Source organism: Bubalus bubalis, chromosome 14, assembly GCF_019923935.1.
Source record: "Bubalus bubalis isolate 160015118507 breed Murrah chromosome 14, NDDB_SH_1, whole genome shotgun sequence".
Classification (NCBI taxonomy): Eukaryota; Metazoa; Chordata; class Mammalia; order Artiodactyla; family Bovidae; genus Bubalus; species Bubalus bubalis.
In genome coordinates this window covers 41389855-41408682 of record NC_059170.1, presented here as the reverse complement: position 1 = coordinate 41408682, position 18828 = coordinate 41389855, and the positions used below count along the sequence as shown (strand labels likewise).

Genomic DNA, 18828 nt, shown 5'->3' with positions numbered 1-18828 from the left:
CCAGGCAGAAGGAGGCACCAACTTGTAACGTCCCCACCCTCCATCCTGGTGCCTGAGACCCACGATTCCAGTGGCTGGTGCTCAGCTGACCATTGCCGGCCTGGGCATCCCTGGGGCTTCGCTTTCTTTCTTTTAAGCTTTGCCTGCCTTTCAGGGCAGGGGCGGGGTGTGGGGGGGCGGGGGTGGAACAATGGTGAGTGACAGCACCTCTGCCTCCCCTCCCATAGGCTGGGAGCACGGAGGCCTCCCATTGGCCAGTCCGCTCTCTGTTTCCCTCGCTCATCTGGGCTCCCTTTCTCTTCTCCCTCCTCCCTCTGCAGACGAACAAAGCCGTAGCCAAAGGGGACTTCCACCAGGCCAGCACCAGCTCCCGGCGGGCCCTCTTCCTGGCCGTGCTCTCCATCACCATCGGGACCGGCATCTACGTGGGCGTGGCCGTGGCCCTCATCGCCTACCTCTCCAAGAGCAACCACCTATGAGCTTCCCTGGGCGCACAAGGAGCCTGGGCCAGTCGTGTGCCGGTGCAGAGGAGCAGGGCTGGCCAGGGTGGACACACAGGCTGTTACAGTGTAAGTCATCGCCAATGATGCCACGAAGCCCTGCGATTTATGGATTCCCTTTGTTTTCACCCTTTCATATCGTTTTCACAGCACTGTGTAGAGCTTGGGACAGATGGGGCACCGCTGACCCATTCCCAGTGGATGCTCCGAAGATCCTGACCCTCAAGGCTGTCTCCGCATGGATCCTGGTGGATTAATGGCCAGTGCCCAGGATGCCAGAGCATTAGCAACAGACAAACAGGAACATGTGTTCATTTATTTATTTATTTATTTTGGAATATGGTGCAACAGGAAGAGGGCAGGGGACACATGCTCTTCTGCCGGTGGCCCTGCCTGAATCCACTGGCAGCACCGCCCCCTCCATCCACGCACCTTCCCCGCGGGAAGGAAATAGGCCAGGTAGGGGGAGAGACAGAGAAGCTGCTGGAAGGACCCCCAGCTGTCACGGGTCTTCAGACGAGTCCAGCCCTGAGAATGCAAAACCAGGATCGCCCCCAGGCCCAGAACGTCGCTCCCTCCACGCTGTCCCCGGCCGAGGAATGTCAGGCCTCCTCTGGAACACGTCCCACCTCCGCAGCCACCATGCAGCAATATGCAGTCCTGGGGTCCTCGTTGATCTGGGGCCAGGGGTAGGCCGGCCCCTCCCCAGACTTCTCCCTGGAGGACCCAGGTTTGCTCCAGGAACTCCAGGCCCAGGAGCCGCGGACACCCCGGGGTACGCTTCTCCCCACCTGCTGACACCTTGGTGACGACGGCGACACTAGTGATCTTACTGAGGACACGACTAAATGAATAGCTATTTTCTTGTCATTTTTTTAAGTGCAACTATTGCTTCCTGCTGCTTCAGTTATCAGATGAATGCTGAGAAATAAGTAATCACAGACATTTTAATACCATTTCATGGCTGTTTCATGAGTGTTCATTATTTAACAAAAGTTATCTTCTAGGTTGTTTTTTTTTTTTTGCTTAGACCTTTTCTTTCTGATTAATTTCAATCCTTGGGTTTCACCAAAGCTTTTTCCTTGTTGTTAAAGTGACTGCAGAGCCACCAGGAGCAGCAGTGGGGCGTCCTAGGGGTGCCAGGGGGGTCACAGCATCCCCAGGCACGGAGGTTCCCACGTGAACATGTCCGTAAATATTTTTATCCTGAGACCTCAGCGCATGCGGAGGCCATGGCTCCAGGGCAGTGGTTCCACCCACGGCGCTTAGGACGGCCCTGCTTCCTGGGTCCCAGCCCCAGAAATCTTGTGTGATTGATCAGGGGTGTAGCTTGGTGATTTCAGGGTGCAGTGGAAATTAAGAACCACGGTCCTGGGATAAGGCATCAGGTTTGATCCCCTCACCTGCTGCTCTTCTCGTCTACCTTAAACACTTCCTGGTGGCTCAATGGTAAAGAATCTGCCAGCAATGCAGGAGACACAGGTTCAATCCCTGGGTCAGTAAGATGCCCTGGAGAAGGAAATGGCAACCCACTCTAGTTATTCTTGCCTGGGAAATCCCATGGACAGCAAGCCAGGCAGGCTACAGTCCATAGCGTCGCAAAGAGTTGGACATGACTAAAGCGACTTAGCATGCACCCAGTCTGAAAATTATTAGCACTGCCTTCCTCGGTCAAAACTGAGCTCCATCAGGCATTTGAATCTATGGATGCTCCAAACACACACCCTAGGGACTTCCCTGGTGGTCCACCAACCAGCATGGACCAACACAGGGGGCACAAGTTCAATCCCTGGTTGAGGAACTAAGATTCCACATGCCACACGGCGTGGCCAAAATAAATAAAAACCAACAGCAAATCAACCACACTCAAAACAGGATATATGGAAGAAGCCCAGAGATTTCTGGAAGAGTTGGAGTAGCCTGATGAGACAGGCTGGATTTGGGACCGAACCAACCCAGGTTTCAGCTGTGATCCTGGGCAGGTGGGCACACTTCTTGGTCCGCATCTCTCAGGGAGGGTGATGAGAGAGGATACTGGTGAACGCAGGCTGGAGGCCAGGTTCAGCCGCTGGGTGCAGAGATGGGTGGTCACAGGCCCCGTGGACCGGTCTCCAGGCTCAGTGCCACCCTCCCATCCTTTCAACTTAGCCTCTCCGATTCATTCATCGTGAGCCATTGTGTGAAGTGCTCTTCTTTGTATTTGTCCTAAAATGCCCGTTTTTCACTCAAGCAGTGCCCAAAGTTGCTTATCTTTGGATTTATGTCCCTCCCACCCACCCGCCCTGCCACCACTGGGGGCTCTATTCCCCTCAGGGCTACTACCACACCTCCATCCTTTCTCCCCTCAGCCTCCGTCTAAAATGCTCAGCCCTCCCCATGCCCTCAGCTCCTCCAGGCCTTCCCAAAGCCAGCACCATGACCACACACAGTGCCTTGTAGCCTTGAGGGTGTGGGGGTCAGGGCCAAAGCGTCAGGACAACTGATGACCGGCCGCGTATGGCCTGAGGCTCACTTAAGGGTGGCCCCCGTGGCCCCCTCAGCCTTGCTGGGGAGGGGACTGTGTCAGTCGCTGCTGCCTGCATGCCATCTTCTAAAAGTGTGAGGCCGCCACACCTCCCTAGACCCAAGCTGACCTGCAATCGTGGTGGCCTCCATAGACAACCCCTGAGCAGGCCTCGCCCCAGCCCTTGGGTGCTTTCCCCATGGAGTTCCAAGAGCACCAGAGAGTGGGAGTCAGAGCTGAGGGTCAGAGAAGGTGATGCACCCGGCACCACCTACGTGGCAGCTGTAGAGCGGGGACAGGCCCACCCCAGCAGCCCCTGCAGGCCACAAAGTGCCCGGTGGAAGCCACCTCCTCGGTCTCCCTGAGGGCACAGCCTCCCCTTGGCCAGCTCACTCCATTCTTGTCAAAACCCTTTCTGCAATGGAAACCTGCGCCTGTAATCTCCCCAAAGTTACACTCCCCGGAAACAGCAAAATCAGGCTGCCCCCGAACAGCCAGATCCTAATCTGTCACCCCTCTTATGGCACGTGGCCTCAGCCATGGTTTTCAAAGAGTGAAATCACATCTGGTCCCAGAAGTTAGTGGGTCAGGACTCTTAGGGATCCAAAAAGACTTTGGTTTATGTTCTCAGCATGTCTCTGGCAGTGGTGGTGGGGTGAGTGGGGCAGGGCGGGCAGGAGCCTAGGTGACCTCCATGGAAATGTCATCTTGGCATGAGTGAGGCCCTCCCACATCCTTGCAGATGCCTGTGGCCTGCTGGTCTCCTGCTGCCCCAGGCCCCTCTCTCCCCTGCTTCCCTGGGCATCCTGAGTCACCAGGTGCCCCCACCTCACCAGGTGCCCCCACCTCACCACGCTTCCCCGCTTACCCAGTTATTCCAACTCTCTCCAGGGAACAAGCCTGGGTCCCAAGGAGAGCCCTATGGGGGAAGCCACGCTCCTCTGTTACTGTGCCGTTAGCACTTGCCAGAGACGCCACAGTGGGGCCACACAGCTGCCTGGGAACAGGGCCCACTGACACCAAGAGCTGGGCAGGTCATCCCTCAACCCTGCCAGTCATCCTGCACCTCTCCAGATACCAGAGGCCACCTCTCATCTGGGGCAGACTCTGGGTTTAAAATCATCCAAGGGCCACCTTCTCGTCGACCAACAGACGCTGTCCCTTCCAGGCATGAATGTCCAGTGGCCACTGCACTAAGCTGCCTTTCCGGGGCCCCTGAGACTTTGTAGGAGCCTTCAGGGGCCCTGCAGACTAGCTTCAGCACCAGCCCTGAGGACAGTTTTGTTTCATCCTCTCAAAGTCCACCTGCCTTTGTTGCCATGGATATTGACATCCACTTTGTCAATAAACTATTAAGTGTGGATTCAGACCCTGAGCTAAGGCTGACCTCTCCAAAAGGCAGCTGTCCCGTCTCTGACCAACTAGAGACCACGCTCACATCGGTGCTCTGCTGTCGATGACTTTAGCGCCAGAAGTGGCATGAGGCCTGGGCTGTGATGACTCCCCCTGACCTTTTGAGAACCCCTCCCTGGTCTTCAGGATCAGCTGAGCTTCCCCCCAGGGGTCAGGGGTCTCACGCCCTGGGATTCTCACCCCCTGATGATTCTGCTTCTGGTAGCAAAGCAAAGGCAGATGCCAAACCCACAGACACCTGGGCCTGCAGACAGCTGGCTCCCCACTAGACACGGGGGCAACTTAAGTAAAGAATTTGTCATCTCACTGACCCACGGGAAGGGGCCGGAGTTCCACATGGGTGAGGATGCACAGGACATTTGAGGAACGACAGGTGGGGTCTGCCTGCCGCAGCTCAACACAGGCTCCAAGGTGGATGACAAGGGCAAGTACAGATGCCCCACACAGCAGGATGTGGTGACCTCTGGGAGTGGGGCTCCCTGCAGGTGTCTTGAGTGAGTCACAGGGCAGGGAAGCCCCTCAGGCTCTAAAGATTTGACCGAATCTGCTGGATGGAGAAGATAACACGGGAATCAGGAAGTGTGGTTGGGGTGATAGGAGCAGAATGTGGGGACCTCCAAGGAGAAGACCCAGGTGGACACCCCCAGAAGTGGGGGCAGGGGGTGGCCCGGGCTCTCCAGGGGGCAGGTATACTGATCTGAAATGGCTCTGGCTTCCCACCCCCTCCCAATCCAGCAGCAAGCAGCCTCCAGATTGCTCCTGCCTTGGGCCGCGATTCCTCTTTGCCTCTGCACCAGCCCCTGGCCACCAAGATGACTGTCCCTTTAACTGAGCACAGCCCAGCATCCTCATCACCCAGGGGTGAACTTCCTGCCAGCAGCCAGCTAGGGGGGCTGCGAGTCCCTGCCAGAGAGAGAGAGGTTCATGCGTCTGAATTCCGCCTCCGCCAGGCACTCTACTGACCAGCAGAGACTGATTGAATTCAAGGTTCTCGATGGGGACCATGGAAATGCCAGAGAGGGTATTCACTGCCCCATGGCCTCTAGGGGACCTGAGTTTTCACTGGAGTCAGGTCATCTGGGGCCAGTTTAATGACAGGTAGATAGACGATACATAAAATACCTGCAAGTCTTTGGTGGGGGGGTCCCACAAAACCCTAGCATGGCACGCGGCTCTCCATCCCCTCAGGCCTTCAGTTGTGACTCCTCAGGTCACCAAAGTCCAGCTCATGGCTCAGCTGAACAGCGAGCGTACAGTGACCGGGCTGCTGTCGGTCTACCGCCACCAGAGAATCCATATTTGGGCTCCAGCTCCTCGCAGGTGGGACAAGCTGGGGAAGACTGAGCACCTTCTCAGTCACCTAGTGCGACGTTTTTGTTCCCTGGATGTGGCCGCAGCACTTTCTATAAGGTGTGTGTTTTCTGGCCTTGGGAGCAGAGTTTTCTAGTGGATGGAGCTCTTGCCCCAGGAAAAGGTGAGTGAAGGCTATAAAACCTCCCAGCTCAGCCACATTTTCTCACTCATAGGGGCCTGTGAAAGAGGAGCTGGAAATGATCAGTGTCCAACAACAGTGTCAGATTTAGAAACAGATTCAGGCCACTTCAGCCTCCCTAGCCCTCACATTGGCCCATACGGGAGAAATGTTAGGACCCCACGGCGGAGCTCCCCAGGCCCAAAGAGAAGCCCAGCTGGTCCCGTTCCCAAAACAGCCCTCCATCTGGCATTTTGGGGGCTCTCAGATCCCAGGTCTTTTAAAAATCACACGAGCCTTACATTTGAAGAGGGCGTGGCAAGTAGACTCAACTTTGTACCCACAGCAGTCCTGTGCCAGGCCCGTCAGATCCACAGTTTCAGACAGAAATGGAGATCATGGAGGCTGTTGGCCTCAATGTCACCTGTGGGGAGGGGACAGACCTGGCCTCGGACTCAGGCAGGTGGCCTGGGGCCACACGCCTCCACCCCTAGCTCATAGCTGGGATGTCAGATCCCACGACCAGCGCTGGCCCTGGTGGAATGCCATCCCTTCCCCACTCCAGGAAGAGTGGGGAGGGGTTTGAAAACCAGGTTGGACGCGGATCAGCAGGTCAACACAGGACTTATCTATTCTGGGTCCTTCCACGTCGCTTCAGCACCGAACCCGAGGTGCAGCATCTCAGGGCTGCCGGACAGGAGTTTGTTGAGCACCTACCACATACAAGGAAGGCGAGGGGCCCTCAGGGGACCAAGGAAGAAGGAGGTCAGATCTAGGGATATGCTTGGTCTAGCTGGATCAGGCCCACTGCAGTTTTTGTCCATCTGTATCTGGTGGACATGCATCCTGGAAAGGTCTTAGATGGGAAAAGGCCGAGGACCTGGACACGACCCAGGCCAAGCAGACAGCCGGACGAGCCCCACCTAGAAATGCTGTGATCCAGCAACGCGGAGCTCACTGGGAGGCGTGGGCATGGGCAGTTCAGCCCTTACTCCGGGCGGAGGCCTCCTCTGAGGATGAGAGGTGGGGGCAGCCGTGTGCTCAGGGACTGATTCCGGCCTCGGCCCCAGGAGGCCCATCCCTGCCCCTGCCCTGCTGATACCCCAGCATTCCACACCCCATCTGGGCAGGGCCCCGGCTTCCACACCCCCCGGCTCCACCCACACAGGCACTCAGCTGAGACAGGCACGCCCTCCGGGGTCCAGGCAGTGCAGCTGTTGCCAAGCCTGGCCTTCGGGCTCCCGCGGGCTCCCAACTCTCTCCTCCTCGGCTGGGCACACGGGGTATTTGCCTTCACAGCCCCTGCCTGCATTCAGCAGCGTTGACTGCACCCACCACCATCAGTCCTGCCCCAGAGGGGACGTTAACTAACTGAGTCTCAGTACAGCAGAGAACAGAAACACACGTCCCAAAAGATGCCTGTTGACATCCATTTAGACCTGGTTCAAAGGAAGAAAAGCCAACCGGTAGTGACGCTTCCTTAGGTGATAAAGAAGATGGGAAGCAAGTGGGGTGGGGGGAGGGCTGTGGTTCTCAAACTGTTATACTGGTCACTGTGCATCTAGTTTGTTTCATGGTTAAAAAAAGCTCAGAGATTGAGCTTGTGCCAGGTACTCTGCTGGGCTTGAGGCACCAGGAGGTTCAAAAGACATAGCCCCTGTGCCCAGGGGTCACCGTCTCCACTCCCAACAGGACGGGCTGGGTTCTACCCTTTGTGGGCATGTGATGGACCCTCATCATTTGGGGGCAGGGTGGTCACAGGCCAGCAAGGGCACAGTCTGCTATGGAGACAGGGGTTCCGGGGCCGTGGTTGCCATGGGGACAACCATGATCACTAATTCAGCCCTGCATCCTGCTCGCTGACATGTGTGTGCCTTCCTCTGCGTTTTCCATTTCTTCTGAGAACAACATCTCATTTAATGCACGCATGTATTCCCTCAGCACCAGTCATTTGGGAAGCAGTTTAAATGTTGTATTAATACACAGCTTGTTGAACCTGATTAAATTTGATCCTCTTGAGAAAGCCCTGTGATGCAGTTGCAGGGGGATTAGTTCTTGGTTTCACAAACAGGGAAACTGAGGTTCAGAGGCTGAATGGAGCTCCTCTCAGCAGACAAGGCACTTCCTCTTCCTACAAGGGACACAGGACGGCCACTGAACCAAGATGTGGGTTTTCTCTGCATCTGAGAACCCACCCACCCACTTAAAAAGAAACATTCAAGGTGTTCTGTAAGGGAGGCCCTAGTCATTCCCCTACCCTCGCCCCTGTGTGCTCTGGCCCTCCAGCATCCTCTGAGAGCCCAGAGCTGCAGCTTGGGGGAAAAGGTGCCCTTAAAATTAGAGAGAGAAACCTTGGTGGAGCCATTCAGTTTGTGCGCCGAGCTGAGAGGTTCCGCCTGGAATCTTCGAGAAGGAGAAAGAAGTATGCTCCTGGTGCTGCTGCAGGAAGGAGTGGCAGTCATCGCAGTGCCCGTTCTCAGGGCAGCGTGTGGGCGCGACTGTCTTAGCAGCAAGGACACAGGGGCAGCCGGACAGGGTGCTCGGCTGTGGTCTGACAGGTTCTGTGCCAAGAGCCCTAGATGCCACAGAGTGGTCACCTCTGGAGACAGCAGGCTGGGCAAGTGGCGGCATCTGCTCTCTCCCCGCAGATGTTGATAACGCAAAACAAAGCAATTAGCAGCTTGTGCCTCCCGACGGGGACATCACATCTCCCAACTCCTGTCTCCCAAGGCGGGCATGTCCTCTCCACTCTGCCCCAGGGCCCTCGTAGATCCTGTGGGAGCCGGGCAGGGAGTGAACCCACGGCGCTGCCTCCTCATGGGCCATGGATGCCTCTCCTTGGACCTGGGGCAGAACCGGGGCCAAGCGTAGGGGCTGGGACCACTGGACCTGCGGGACTTGTTACCTGCAGGCGTCCAGGTCCTACCTTGGGCCTGTGAAGCAGCACAGTGGGGCCTGGGGCCAGGCGTCCGTGTCTCCAGAGAACCATGGCGATTCTGATGCACAACCAGCTTGGAAATGGCCAGACATCTGTGGAGATGGCCAAGTCTGGGACGAGCTCCTGGTGGGTCACAAAGAAGGAGAACATGCAAGGAAGGTGCTGAGGACAGGCCTGTCCCGGGCCCCGGGAGCCCCCCCTCTTCACTCACACCTGCTCCCGAGGCCCCTCGAGGCTGTGTCCCCTCTTCCTCCCTGAGCCCAGAGCACCGCCTGCCACCTCCCTGCAGGTGGCAGTGACGGCTGCGTCCTCACCCCAGAGACGTGGGCCAGCGAGGCCAGCCAGCACCTGGTCCAGGATTTGGGAAGTGGCTGTACCTTCCCCACGCTCCTCACCACCTGCAACTGGATCCAGGGACAGATCACGAGGCCCGGGGCGAAGGACACAGAGAACGCGCTCCCAGGAGGAGCCTCCCGATGGAGGCAGCCACCTGCCAACCTGCTCAGTGAATGAGCACCGACGTCCGTGCTTTAGAGTCTGGACGTTGGTCTTTCTGCTGCAGCAGACCGCAGCCCCCCACAGAGACAGACCTGGGTTACCTGCAGAGTGTCTCACGGAGAAAGTTGTCGCGAGACCCGCCCGTGTGAGCAAAGTCAGGTGTTCAAAAGAGGAGAGAGGATTGCACACCTACGACCAGGTTGAGTCCAGGAAGGCACACGCCTGGGGTGAGAGAAGCAGCCCTCCAGGGTGCTGGGGCCTCCTTAAGTCTTGTGGGTTAGGAGCCTCCAGAACATGGAAAAGGGGGAGAGGTGACAGTCTCACGCTCTGAAGACCCAGCTTCCCAGAACAAACATCTGACCACGCATGACCCATGATCATCTACCGTGACAAGGACTAACAGCCCTGCCTCTGCTCAGCTGGGTGAAAAACAGTCCGGAAAAGCTGCAGGGGATGCACATGACCACGTCTCGCTCTAATTAGGAGACCAGGAACAGCAGGGCAGGCTGCATTCAGGACATTCATGACGAGGACAGGGACCCAGCTGTCAGCACCCCTCTGGAGGGCATCAGGAGCTCGCTGCCCCACCCACTGCGTGCCCTTGGCATGTCCGCAGCTGGCATGGGATGCGTCACATATCTGGCCTGGCCCCCAGACCATCGTGTGTGCTGGCAGGAGCCAGGAAGAATCAGCCCCCTTTGAAGGAGACTGTGGGAGCTGCTGGGCTGAGGCTGGGGACAGTCCCCATGGGACACTGAACTCTGAAACCCACCCTGGGTTGCAGGTGCCATGCATGGAGCACCCCATCACCCCCACTTTCCCCACCTCATGCCATGGTGCCATGGCCCTCGGGGCCACCGCAGGGCCAGTGGAGGGGGCAGAAGGGATAACTTCCATGCTCCAGGAAGACCCAGGAACCACAGCAAACCCTGGGCCCTGACTCTGCTACCAAGAGCAGGCACTGGCAGCCCCAGAAGCCCACCTTGCCCTCTCACTTGCTCCGTGACCTGGGGCAAGTTACTCAGCCTCTCCGAGCCGCTCACCTCACCTACAAAGCAGGGATGGCTACTTGCACTTACTTCACAGGCTGCTGGTATTCAGGCCACGAGCCCTCACCTGATGCCACGTAACTGTCCTCACGTCCTCACCCGGCACAGGGCGTGGACAGTCATCACTGGGCTTGGGTACGTCACTGGTCCTCTGTGAACCTGTTTCCTCTTCCACCGCCCCCGGTGGTACTACTGGGAGGGCCCAGAGGACACACCACGTGGTAGCCTGTGGTGATGTGTTCCTACCAGGAGCACCCAGGGACCTCGGGTGCCACAGAAGGAGGAGCTGCCAGGAGCTCCTGGAGGTGCTCAAGGCTCAGAGCAGAGCTGCCTGAGCTCCACATGGGCGAGGTGACTGATGTAAAAGTGTGGAGGGCCCTTTACTCACCAGAGCCCTGTGGCCATGGCAACCCTCATCAGGAGCTCCATCCAAGGATGATTAAGGAACATTCACACTAATTAAGAGTCCAAACATCCCCGAGCCATGTCCAGAGAGGGCTGGGGCTCACACAGGCTCCTTTCCAGCCTCTTGGGCTCAGCTCGGGGCTTGGGTGCTAGGTGGAGGCTAACCCTGAGGGTGGAGTTCTGACTCTGCTCCCAGCCTCCTGAGCGCTGGGGGCGTGGGGTGCACTCAGAAGCCCTCTTGTATTAACATGCCCCCATCTTCCTCCCCCTCCCACCAGCATCCTTGCCCCTACCTCAGCCTCCAAACTGCCGCCTCAAGGTCATGCTGGTGCCCCCATCTCTCCATCACGAACAAGAGTCACCTTCTGTTTGAACAAAACCTGCTCCAAGACAGAGTCCCTTTTAGTCACCTGAGGATGTGACAAGTGGAAAGAGAAGCCAAGCCCCAGAAAACCCCCTCAAACAATGGCAGTGAGCCTGGGCATGTGGGCCTTCAGGAGGAGGAGACCAGAATCACAGGGTGATGCTGAGGATGCAGGTGGGGCTTCCAGGGGGTCACCTGGACCCCAGACTCCAACTGGGAAGCCAAAGCCATGCCCATGGCCCCAGCAGGGCAGCTCTTTGTGGGGACAGTGGGTGTGAGGGCAAGAGCCAGGCAGGTTGGCACCCTTGTAAGTAGCAGCAACTGGCCCAGGAATGGGGCTCCCCCAGGAGGAGACAGCCCAGCCATTCCTCCGAACCCGGGCCGCAGTTTCTCCCCACCAGGGTCCGCCCTGCTCAGGTTATAAGTTATGTAATCCTCCTTCCCACACGCTGGGGTAACAACCCCCAAGCCTGCAGCCCCATTGCCCCGGGGTGGACGTGGATGAGCGCGTTACTGCCCACAGGACCAGAGCCAGGGGCCGAGGGCTCAGATGGGCTCCCGATACATGCCATTACCCCTTCCCTTCCGGTGTGCAGGACACAACACCCTTCATGCCCAGCACCCCGCCCCCTGTATGGTAACCACGGTCTTGCGCTCTCCACCCAGCAAGGCCTGCGAGGGGGCCTGGGCTCCGCTGTGGACCAGACAGCACTTAGTGCCTGGAGGACCCGACCACACACTCACCTTGAAACAGTGGGTGCTCAGGGCTGAGGCTGGAACCCTGTTTGCAGGAAGTCATGGAGGGCTTCCTGAAGGAAGGGAAAAATGGCAGGGGAGGCGGGGAATGGAAATCCTGGGATGTTTTTATCCCAGCTCAGGGCAAACCACTGAACCCTGGCTTTGGGAGCCACATCTGAGTGGGGGAGATTGTAGTCTCATGAGCCCTGCCTCCACCCAAGTTTCATCTGAGAGATGACCATCTCCTTGGACACCAGACAAGTAGGCGAGCCTCAGCCTTCCCCACCCAACAGGGCTACTAGAGGCCCCAGTCTGTCCTCCCAGCAGAAAGGCCTCAGGCTCACTGTTGAATGGCTCTTGGTGTGGGGAGGCTCCCTGGGCTAAGAGATGGGGTTGATGGAAACTTTGCCTCTTGCCTGCGTCCAGCTACAAAGTTTGGCTGCAATCTTGGTGGCGTGGTTCCCTCCCTACCCACTCCCTTTCTTCATCCTCTGCCACTGGCTGGCCTCCTGGTCAGAAGGAAGTGATGATCCACAAGCAACAGGGGGCTCTTCATCACCAAGATCCACTTCCTCCCCTGCCTGGAGCCTCCAGTCATCCCCCTCCACCTGGGGTATCTCCAGGGCCTGGGTGGGCCGAGGCCTCTCCAAGACACCCTGGGTCCTCCCTTTGCACAGTCCCTGGCCCCAGCCTGTTCCATCCCAGCCCAGCAGTGTGGTCCCTGAGTGTCCAGTTTGCACAGCTGCTGGGGTCACCTCTGTGAAACGGCGGCCTGGACAATGAATTTCTAAAGGCAGCTGTGAAATGCGTCCGACCTCAGTGCCCCTCACAGGAGACGATGCTGACGTCCGAGGCTAAGCCGCCTCTCTCTCCTGGGGCATGGCCTCCACGTGGGGGCCAGCCCCCTCCACCTCGGAGCTGGAGACCATGTGGAGAGCTCTGTGTTTGTCCACATTCCTGACTCACATGCTCAAGGTCAACAAACACTGTTGTTTAAAACTGCTGAGGCCTGGGCTGGTTTGTTGTGAAGCCATAGCAACGGAAACAACAGATGTGTCTCCAAGGATGACTTTGCTTGAGCTCAAAGCCTGTGGAGACACACTGGGTGAGGCAGGCATTACAGGCCAGGGGCAGCAGCTCATCCTTCAGCCTCGGCTGGCCCCCCTTATGTCACATCTCTTGGTCCAAACATCACAGGGGCTTTTCTCAGGTGGCCTTAGAGTCCCTGATGGCCAACAACAGCCAAACAGCCAATGTGCCAAAAGGAACAAAAGGCAGGGCAGAGCGCCCCTTTCAGGGCAGGTAACAGGGTACAGAGCGTTCCTTGCAATGCTATGGACTGCAGCCTGCCAGGCTCCTCTGTCCACGGAATTTCCCAGGCAGGAATACTGCAGTGGAGTGCCATTTCCCTTCTCCAGGAGATCTTCCTGACCCAGGGATTGAACCCACATCTCCCGTGTGTCCTCCATCGCAGGCAGATTCTTTTCCACTGAGCCACTGGGAAACCTTATATAATATATGAATATGCTGCATGTTAATATTATAATAAATATATATATGGGAATTGGGGATTTGGAGAAGATATTAAAAGGTTTGTAGAAAGCAAAACTTTCCTGTTTTGGTCACTTTTCTAACCCTGGGCTCTCGGGATGATCAGGGCTGTTGCTGCCCGGCTCTTGGAGTTCATCCTGCCTGAGGCGGGTCAGGCCGCAGGACGGGGTGCTCAGGCCCAGATGTCCAGCCAGGGCAAGGACACTGGACCCTACGCCCCACATCACCACTGGGGAGAGGGGAGGCAGCACAGGGGCACAAGAGGGGACCAGGACTGGGTTCAATTTCTGTCCCTGTAAAGCAGAGCCTGGGACAACAGCCTCACTCTGATACATTCCCCAGAAATGCGCCTGTAGGACACAGCAGTGAGGCAGTGGGGCCCGAAGCTGGGCAGGGGGCACAGGCCTCCTGGGACTTATTTGGGACCCTCTCCCGCTGCTCCGAGCTCACCCAGGACACTCCCAAGTGGTACCATCTGGATCCCAGATGCACCCGGACATGGGGACCCTGCCACCAGGTGGCGCTAGAGCTCTGGGAAAAGATGTGCCAGGGACCTTCCCTAGGCCAGCGGCCACCGGGGCCCCGGGCTCCATCCCAGACACCCATCCCCGGCCTGGGTGGGAGTTTAGCCTAGGTTGCCTTCATCCCATCTGCCCGGCAGCTGTGGTCAGGAGGGGCAGGGGTTGGGCCAGCCCCCCGACACCCCTCAACCCCCACCAACCCCCACCCCTCTGTGAGCATCCAACCGAGGTTCCCAGGCTCCTCCAGGCTAGGTTTAGGGAGCTGGTGGTTAAGCTGTTGGCGGCTTGGAGTCTGTGCTGGTCAGAGTGTCCACATGGCAGACATCAGGGGACACTGCTCGGCAGCGGGGTTGTGGGTTGTTTCCATCTCGCCTTGCCGGTTCACAGCACACTCCTTACTGCTCAGGTTAAATTAGGAAGGATGGTCCCGGAACTGCCTGTCAAGATTGCAGGCCCAGTCTCAGGTCCACCCCAGCCCCTGGTGCAGGGGCAGGGCCTGGCCTCTGGGTTCTGACCAGCTATGAGACTTCCAGGGGCCACTGGGCCAGCCTTTCCATTGCATGACCAGCGGCTCAGAGACGTGGAACCCTCGCCATCTACCCCCCTCTCCAAGGCCCCTCACAGGCCATTACCTTCCCGGCCGACACAGTGCCTCTGCACTGGCAGTGAACAAAGCCCCCTCTTACTGATCTTTTCTGAGGATGGCCACATGACCTAGAAACGTGTGCTTCTGGTTGGGAACGTGAAGGCTGATTATTTGGGGGGTGTGTCGGGGGGTGGTGTTGTGAGACCTTCAGTGGATGAATCACTCCTTCGCAAAGGTCTCCAGGGAGATGGACATCTTGAAAACCATCTGCATGCAGATGGTCATGACCTGCTCACTGCCGAGAGTGTGGCAACCCCAGGGCTCACAACCCAGAACCCAGGCCTCTGAGACATGAACCTCCTCGTGGAGTGCCTAGACATTACATGGAGAGCTAGGTTTCTGGGGCAGGGCCCCAGGTCTGGGGTTTTCTAAGAAATGAACAAGCTCCCAGAGCACATCAGCGCTACGGTGTGGGGACCACACTTGAGTCACATGGATCTTGGCTACGCTGTCACCCAGAGAGTCCTTGTGAAGCAGTCAGAGTTCTGACCACCTTATGATAACAGATTATCACTCTTGGTGCATTTCCTGCACCTGCTCCCTTTCCTCCAGGTGCATCTCACCTCGGACCCGCAGCCCTTGCCTAAGCTGCACAAGATGCTTCAAAACTTAGCAGCTTGAGCAACAGTAAAAATTTGAACCTGGGCTCAGCTGGGCAGTCCTTCCCTCCAACTAACACACTTGGGCTGTGAGACTTCGGCCAGACCAGCTGACCCAGCCGAGAGCTGATGGCACAGAGCTCTTTCTGTGTGACCTTCCACGGGGCAACTTGGGCTTCCTGACAGCAGGTGGCCTCAGGCCACTGGCCTTGGCACATGGCAGGTGACTTCCACAAAACAGTGTCCCAGGAACACAGACCCTAACACAATGGCACTTAGCAAGCTCACGGTTGTTAATACCTCACCCTGAACAACCACATGGGCAACCTCCAGATCAACAGGGAGTAAGGTCACCATGGGGGCCACAGATATAGCAGCCTGCCACAGTATCTGATTTTTTCACTTGTGTTCATTGTCTCCAGACCAATTCCCTTGGACAGTATCTCACCAAACAGCTCCTTTAGGGGAGTCTTGTTGTTTTTCATTGTTCAGTTGCCAAGTCGTGTCTGACTCATTGCAACCCCATGGACTGCGCACAATAAGCTTCCCTGTCCCTCGCCATCTCCTGGAATTTGCCCAAATTCATGACCATTGAATCGGCAATGCCATCCAACTGGGGAGTCTTGGATCTTAGAAATTATTATCAGAGAACCAAATTCAGCTCGAACACTTTAAACAGTTCATTAGAAGTTCAGAAACCCTCATTGTTATGCAAGATCTGCTTGCTTAAGTCATTACATTGAAAATGAATTAATTCTTTTTGTCATACTTTTAATGGAGGATGGATTTAATTCTGTATATAATATGACAAATTTCTGCTAAAGACTGACAGCTGTGGGCATTCATCACCGTTCTCATTTCAGAAACCATTCTGCCAACCCAATTTTATCATTTCACCGTGAAGGGATGGGTTAGAACTGCTACTGGCCAAGAGACCTTGGCCACAAGCCCAGAGTGTTCCCAATGCCAACAGAGTACTTGGCCAGTGAGACACATCGGTCATTACAGGAGACCAACATCTACACTCCAGTCAGGACACTCTGCACCCTCAGCTGATGTCCCAAGCTCCCCTGAGGCTTGTATCTGAGGGTGTTTATCAGAAAAAGGTATGGAGAGATCTCTTTGGCATTGTTCCATGGAACTTCCCCCCACCCCTTTTTTTTTTTTTTTTTTTGCATTAGTAAATGATAAAAAGTGGTAAAAATCAGCCAGCTGGACCAAAAGGATGTGCAGTGGAAATCACTTTCTTCCCACCTGCACGCGTGAGTGCCCCAGCTCAATACGCCAGGCTTGCTCCCTGGGTGCCCAGAAAACAATGGTGCCCAGCGTGCCCGTGTACTCAGGCTACAGGCGTGGCCGCACACACTACACGTGGGCATTCCCCAGTGTGCCATGTTACCGCAGCTCACAGGGCACCTTGGAGATGTGTCCTGGCCATGGTCACCCCTCTCACAGCCCCTCTATTGAAGGTCATCTGAAGGACCACTCAGCTTCAGACGTGGCCACTAACGCTTTAGTTTCCTGGGTCTTTTGGCATCAGTCATCTAATCCACAGAGTGAAGCAAAGTATCCTTTTCCATTTGAATCTGACTTTTTTCTGCATCTGTGGTTTCTTACACTTTCTCATCTTGAACTGTCCTTTGAGGCTGAGTTTACCGAGCGTCTGTACGTGTACATATGTGTGTGTGGCAGACACAGAGTTTGTGAGTGCCACACGCGTGTATCTTCAACTTAAGATTATTTTTCACTTCTCATTTTCTATTTTCAGATTCACCAGTTCCTCCTTTTATTGTTCTTAATTTCCTGTCTTGCTTGGTGTTTTTCCCCCTCTTTGCCTAAAATAAATGCTCACTCTGTTTATTTTCCTTCAGACTTGTCAACAATTCACCAGGAAAGCCATCTGGTTCTGGGGTTTGTGTGTGTGAAGCTTTTCTATTACCAGTTCAATCTCCAGTTATAAATTGACTGATTTTCTGTCTCTCCTCGAGTCAGTTGTGGCTGTCTGTGTCTTTCTAGGAATGTGTCCATTTCCTATAAATCACCTAATGTGTTGTCACACAGATATTCACAGTGTCCCCTTACAGTCCTTTTTATTCTCTGGGGCACGTAACAACGTCCCTTTTCATTCCTGATCTAGTATTTGAATCTCTCTTCCTTCCTTGATCAGTCCAGCTACACAGGTTTGTCAATTTTGTTCTTCTTTACAAAGAACCGATTTGAGGGTTTGTGTGTCATTTTCTCTATTGTTTTCCCATCCTCTATTTCCTGTGTTTCCGTCTGCTTTATTTACTTCCTTCTGCGGCTCTGCTTATTCTAGTTTCTTAAGATGAATGGTGAGGTTATTGACTTCAGATATTTCTTTTTTAAAGTAAGCATTTACGGGTATAATTTTTGTTCTGACACTACTTTCAGCATACCCATAAATTCTGGTATGTTGTGTTTTCATTTTCATTCATCTCCAAATATTTGCCAGTTCCTTGTAGTTCTTCTTGAGCTATTGATTATTTAGAAGTATACTGTTTATTTTCCACATTTTTGTGAAATTCTCAAATTTCCTTCTCATATCGATTCCTAATTTCATTCTATTGTGATCAGAGAACATACTTTGTATGACTTTAGTCCTTTTAAACGCACAAAGACTTGTTCTGTGGCCTGATAAATTGTCTATCTGGGGAATGTGCTTGGAAAGAATGTGTCTTCTACGATTGTTGGGTGGGGTGTTGTACAGACAATTGTGAGGAGTCATTGCTTTCTGATGTTGGAAGTCTATTTGCTAATGTCTGTATAGCTATTCTATACATTATTGATAATGAGCTATTGAAGTCTCCAGCTATTATTTTGAATTGCCTATTTCTTCTTTACATCTGCCTGTTTGGCTTCATATATCTGGGACTCTGTTGTTATCATCGCTATGTCATTTTGATGGATTTTCTATTTCATTATAAAATTTTTTAATTTTCTCTAGCAACAATTGTTGCCTTAAACTCTTTTTTGTCTGCTCTTAGTACAGTTACTCCAGCTTTCTTTGGGTGGCTGTTTCCAGGGAATCTCTTTTCTCATCCTTTCCCATTCAATCGATTTGTGTCTTGAAATCTCCAGTGTGTCTTTTCTTAGTTATCATATCACTGGATCATGGTTTTTGTCCTGTTTTTCCGATCTCAGCCTTTTAATTGGAACGTTTGGCCCATTTACAAATCTGTCTCCAACTGGAGATATGGGAAGAGGGGCCTTACTTTACCTTCTGCCCATGAAGCATAAACGATTGCCTGTTCTACTCCTTTGCCAAGGCATCTTCAAGAAAACTGCCACCCACCTAGTTGGTCATCTTGCCCATCACGTTACCCTCCGGCTCAGCTCCTTCCTTTGTAAAATAAGAAGTTGGGATGGATGTTTGCTATTCTTTTGACAAGCCCACCTGCAAATGAGACCTGCATGCCTGCCCAGGCAGGGACCTGTCCAGCCCTCTCCTCCCGCTTCCATCACTGAGAGTAGAGTTCAGAGACCAAAAGGAACATTCGTATACATTCAGCAAAATGCTGGTGGCTGTGATGAAACCTCATGCTTCTTTAGGCCCAGGAGAGCTGGAGGCGTCACCTGAGGACTCCGGCTGTGCTACCACCCCCGCACCACTT

At 54.9% G+C, this 18828-nt stretch overlaps 1 protein-coding gene and 1 long non-coding RNA gene across 7 annotated transcripts in view; one reads left to right on the top strand and one right to left on the bottom strand.

Annotated features, from left to right (window-relative positions):
* Positions 1 to 1456, top strand: part of SYNDIG1 (synapse differentiation inducing 1) — a 105524-nt gene extending 104068 nt beyond the window's left edge. For all 4 annotated transcript variants that reach the window (XM_025264128.3, XM_006041704.4, XM_044927963.2 and 1 more), the window contains exon 4: positions 321 to 1456. In XM_025264128.3, the coding sequence (XP_025119913.1) occupies positions 321 to 479 (159 nt within the window). In that variant the 3' untranslated portion in view covers positions 480 to 1456. The remainder of the gene's footprint in view (positions 1 to 320) is intronic.
* On the bottom strand, positions 1327 to 13309 carry LOC123464899. Of its 3 annotated transcripts, XR_006639986.1 has the most exons (6): positions 11886 to 13309; positions 9425 to 11157; positions 9140 to 9323; positions 8814 to 8948; positions 8239 to 8326; positions 1327 to 8018 (listed from the first exon to the last, which is right to left on the bottom strand). It is a non-coding gene; the product is annotated as an uncharacterized LOC123464899 (long non-coding RNA). The 3 variants fall into 3 exon arrangements; XR_006639985.1 differs by having other exon boundaries at positions 8239 to 8660; positions 9140 to 11157; XR_006639984.1 differs by having other exon boundaries at positions 9140 to 11157.
* Between the last annotated feature and the right edge of the window lie 5519 nt (positions 13310 to 18828).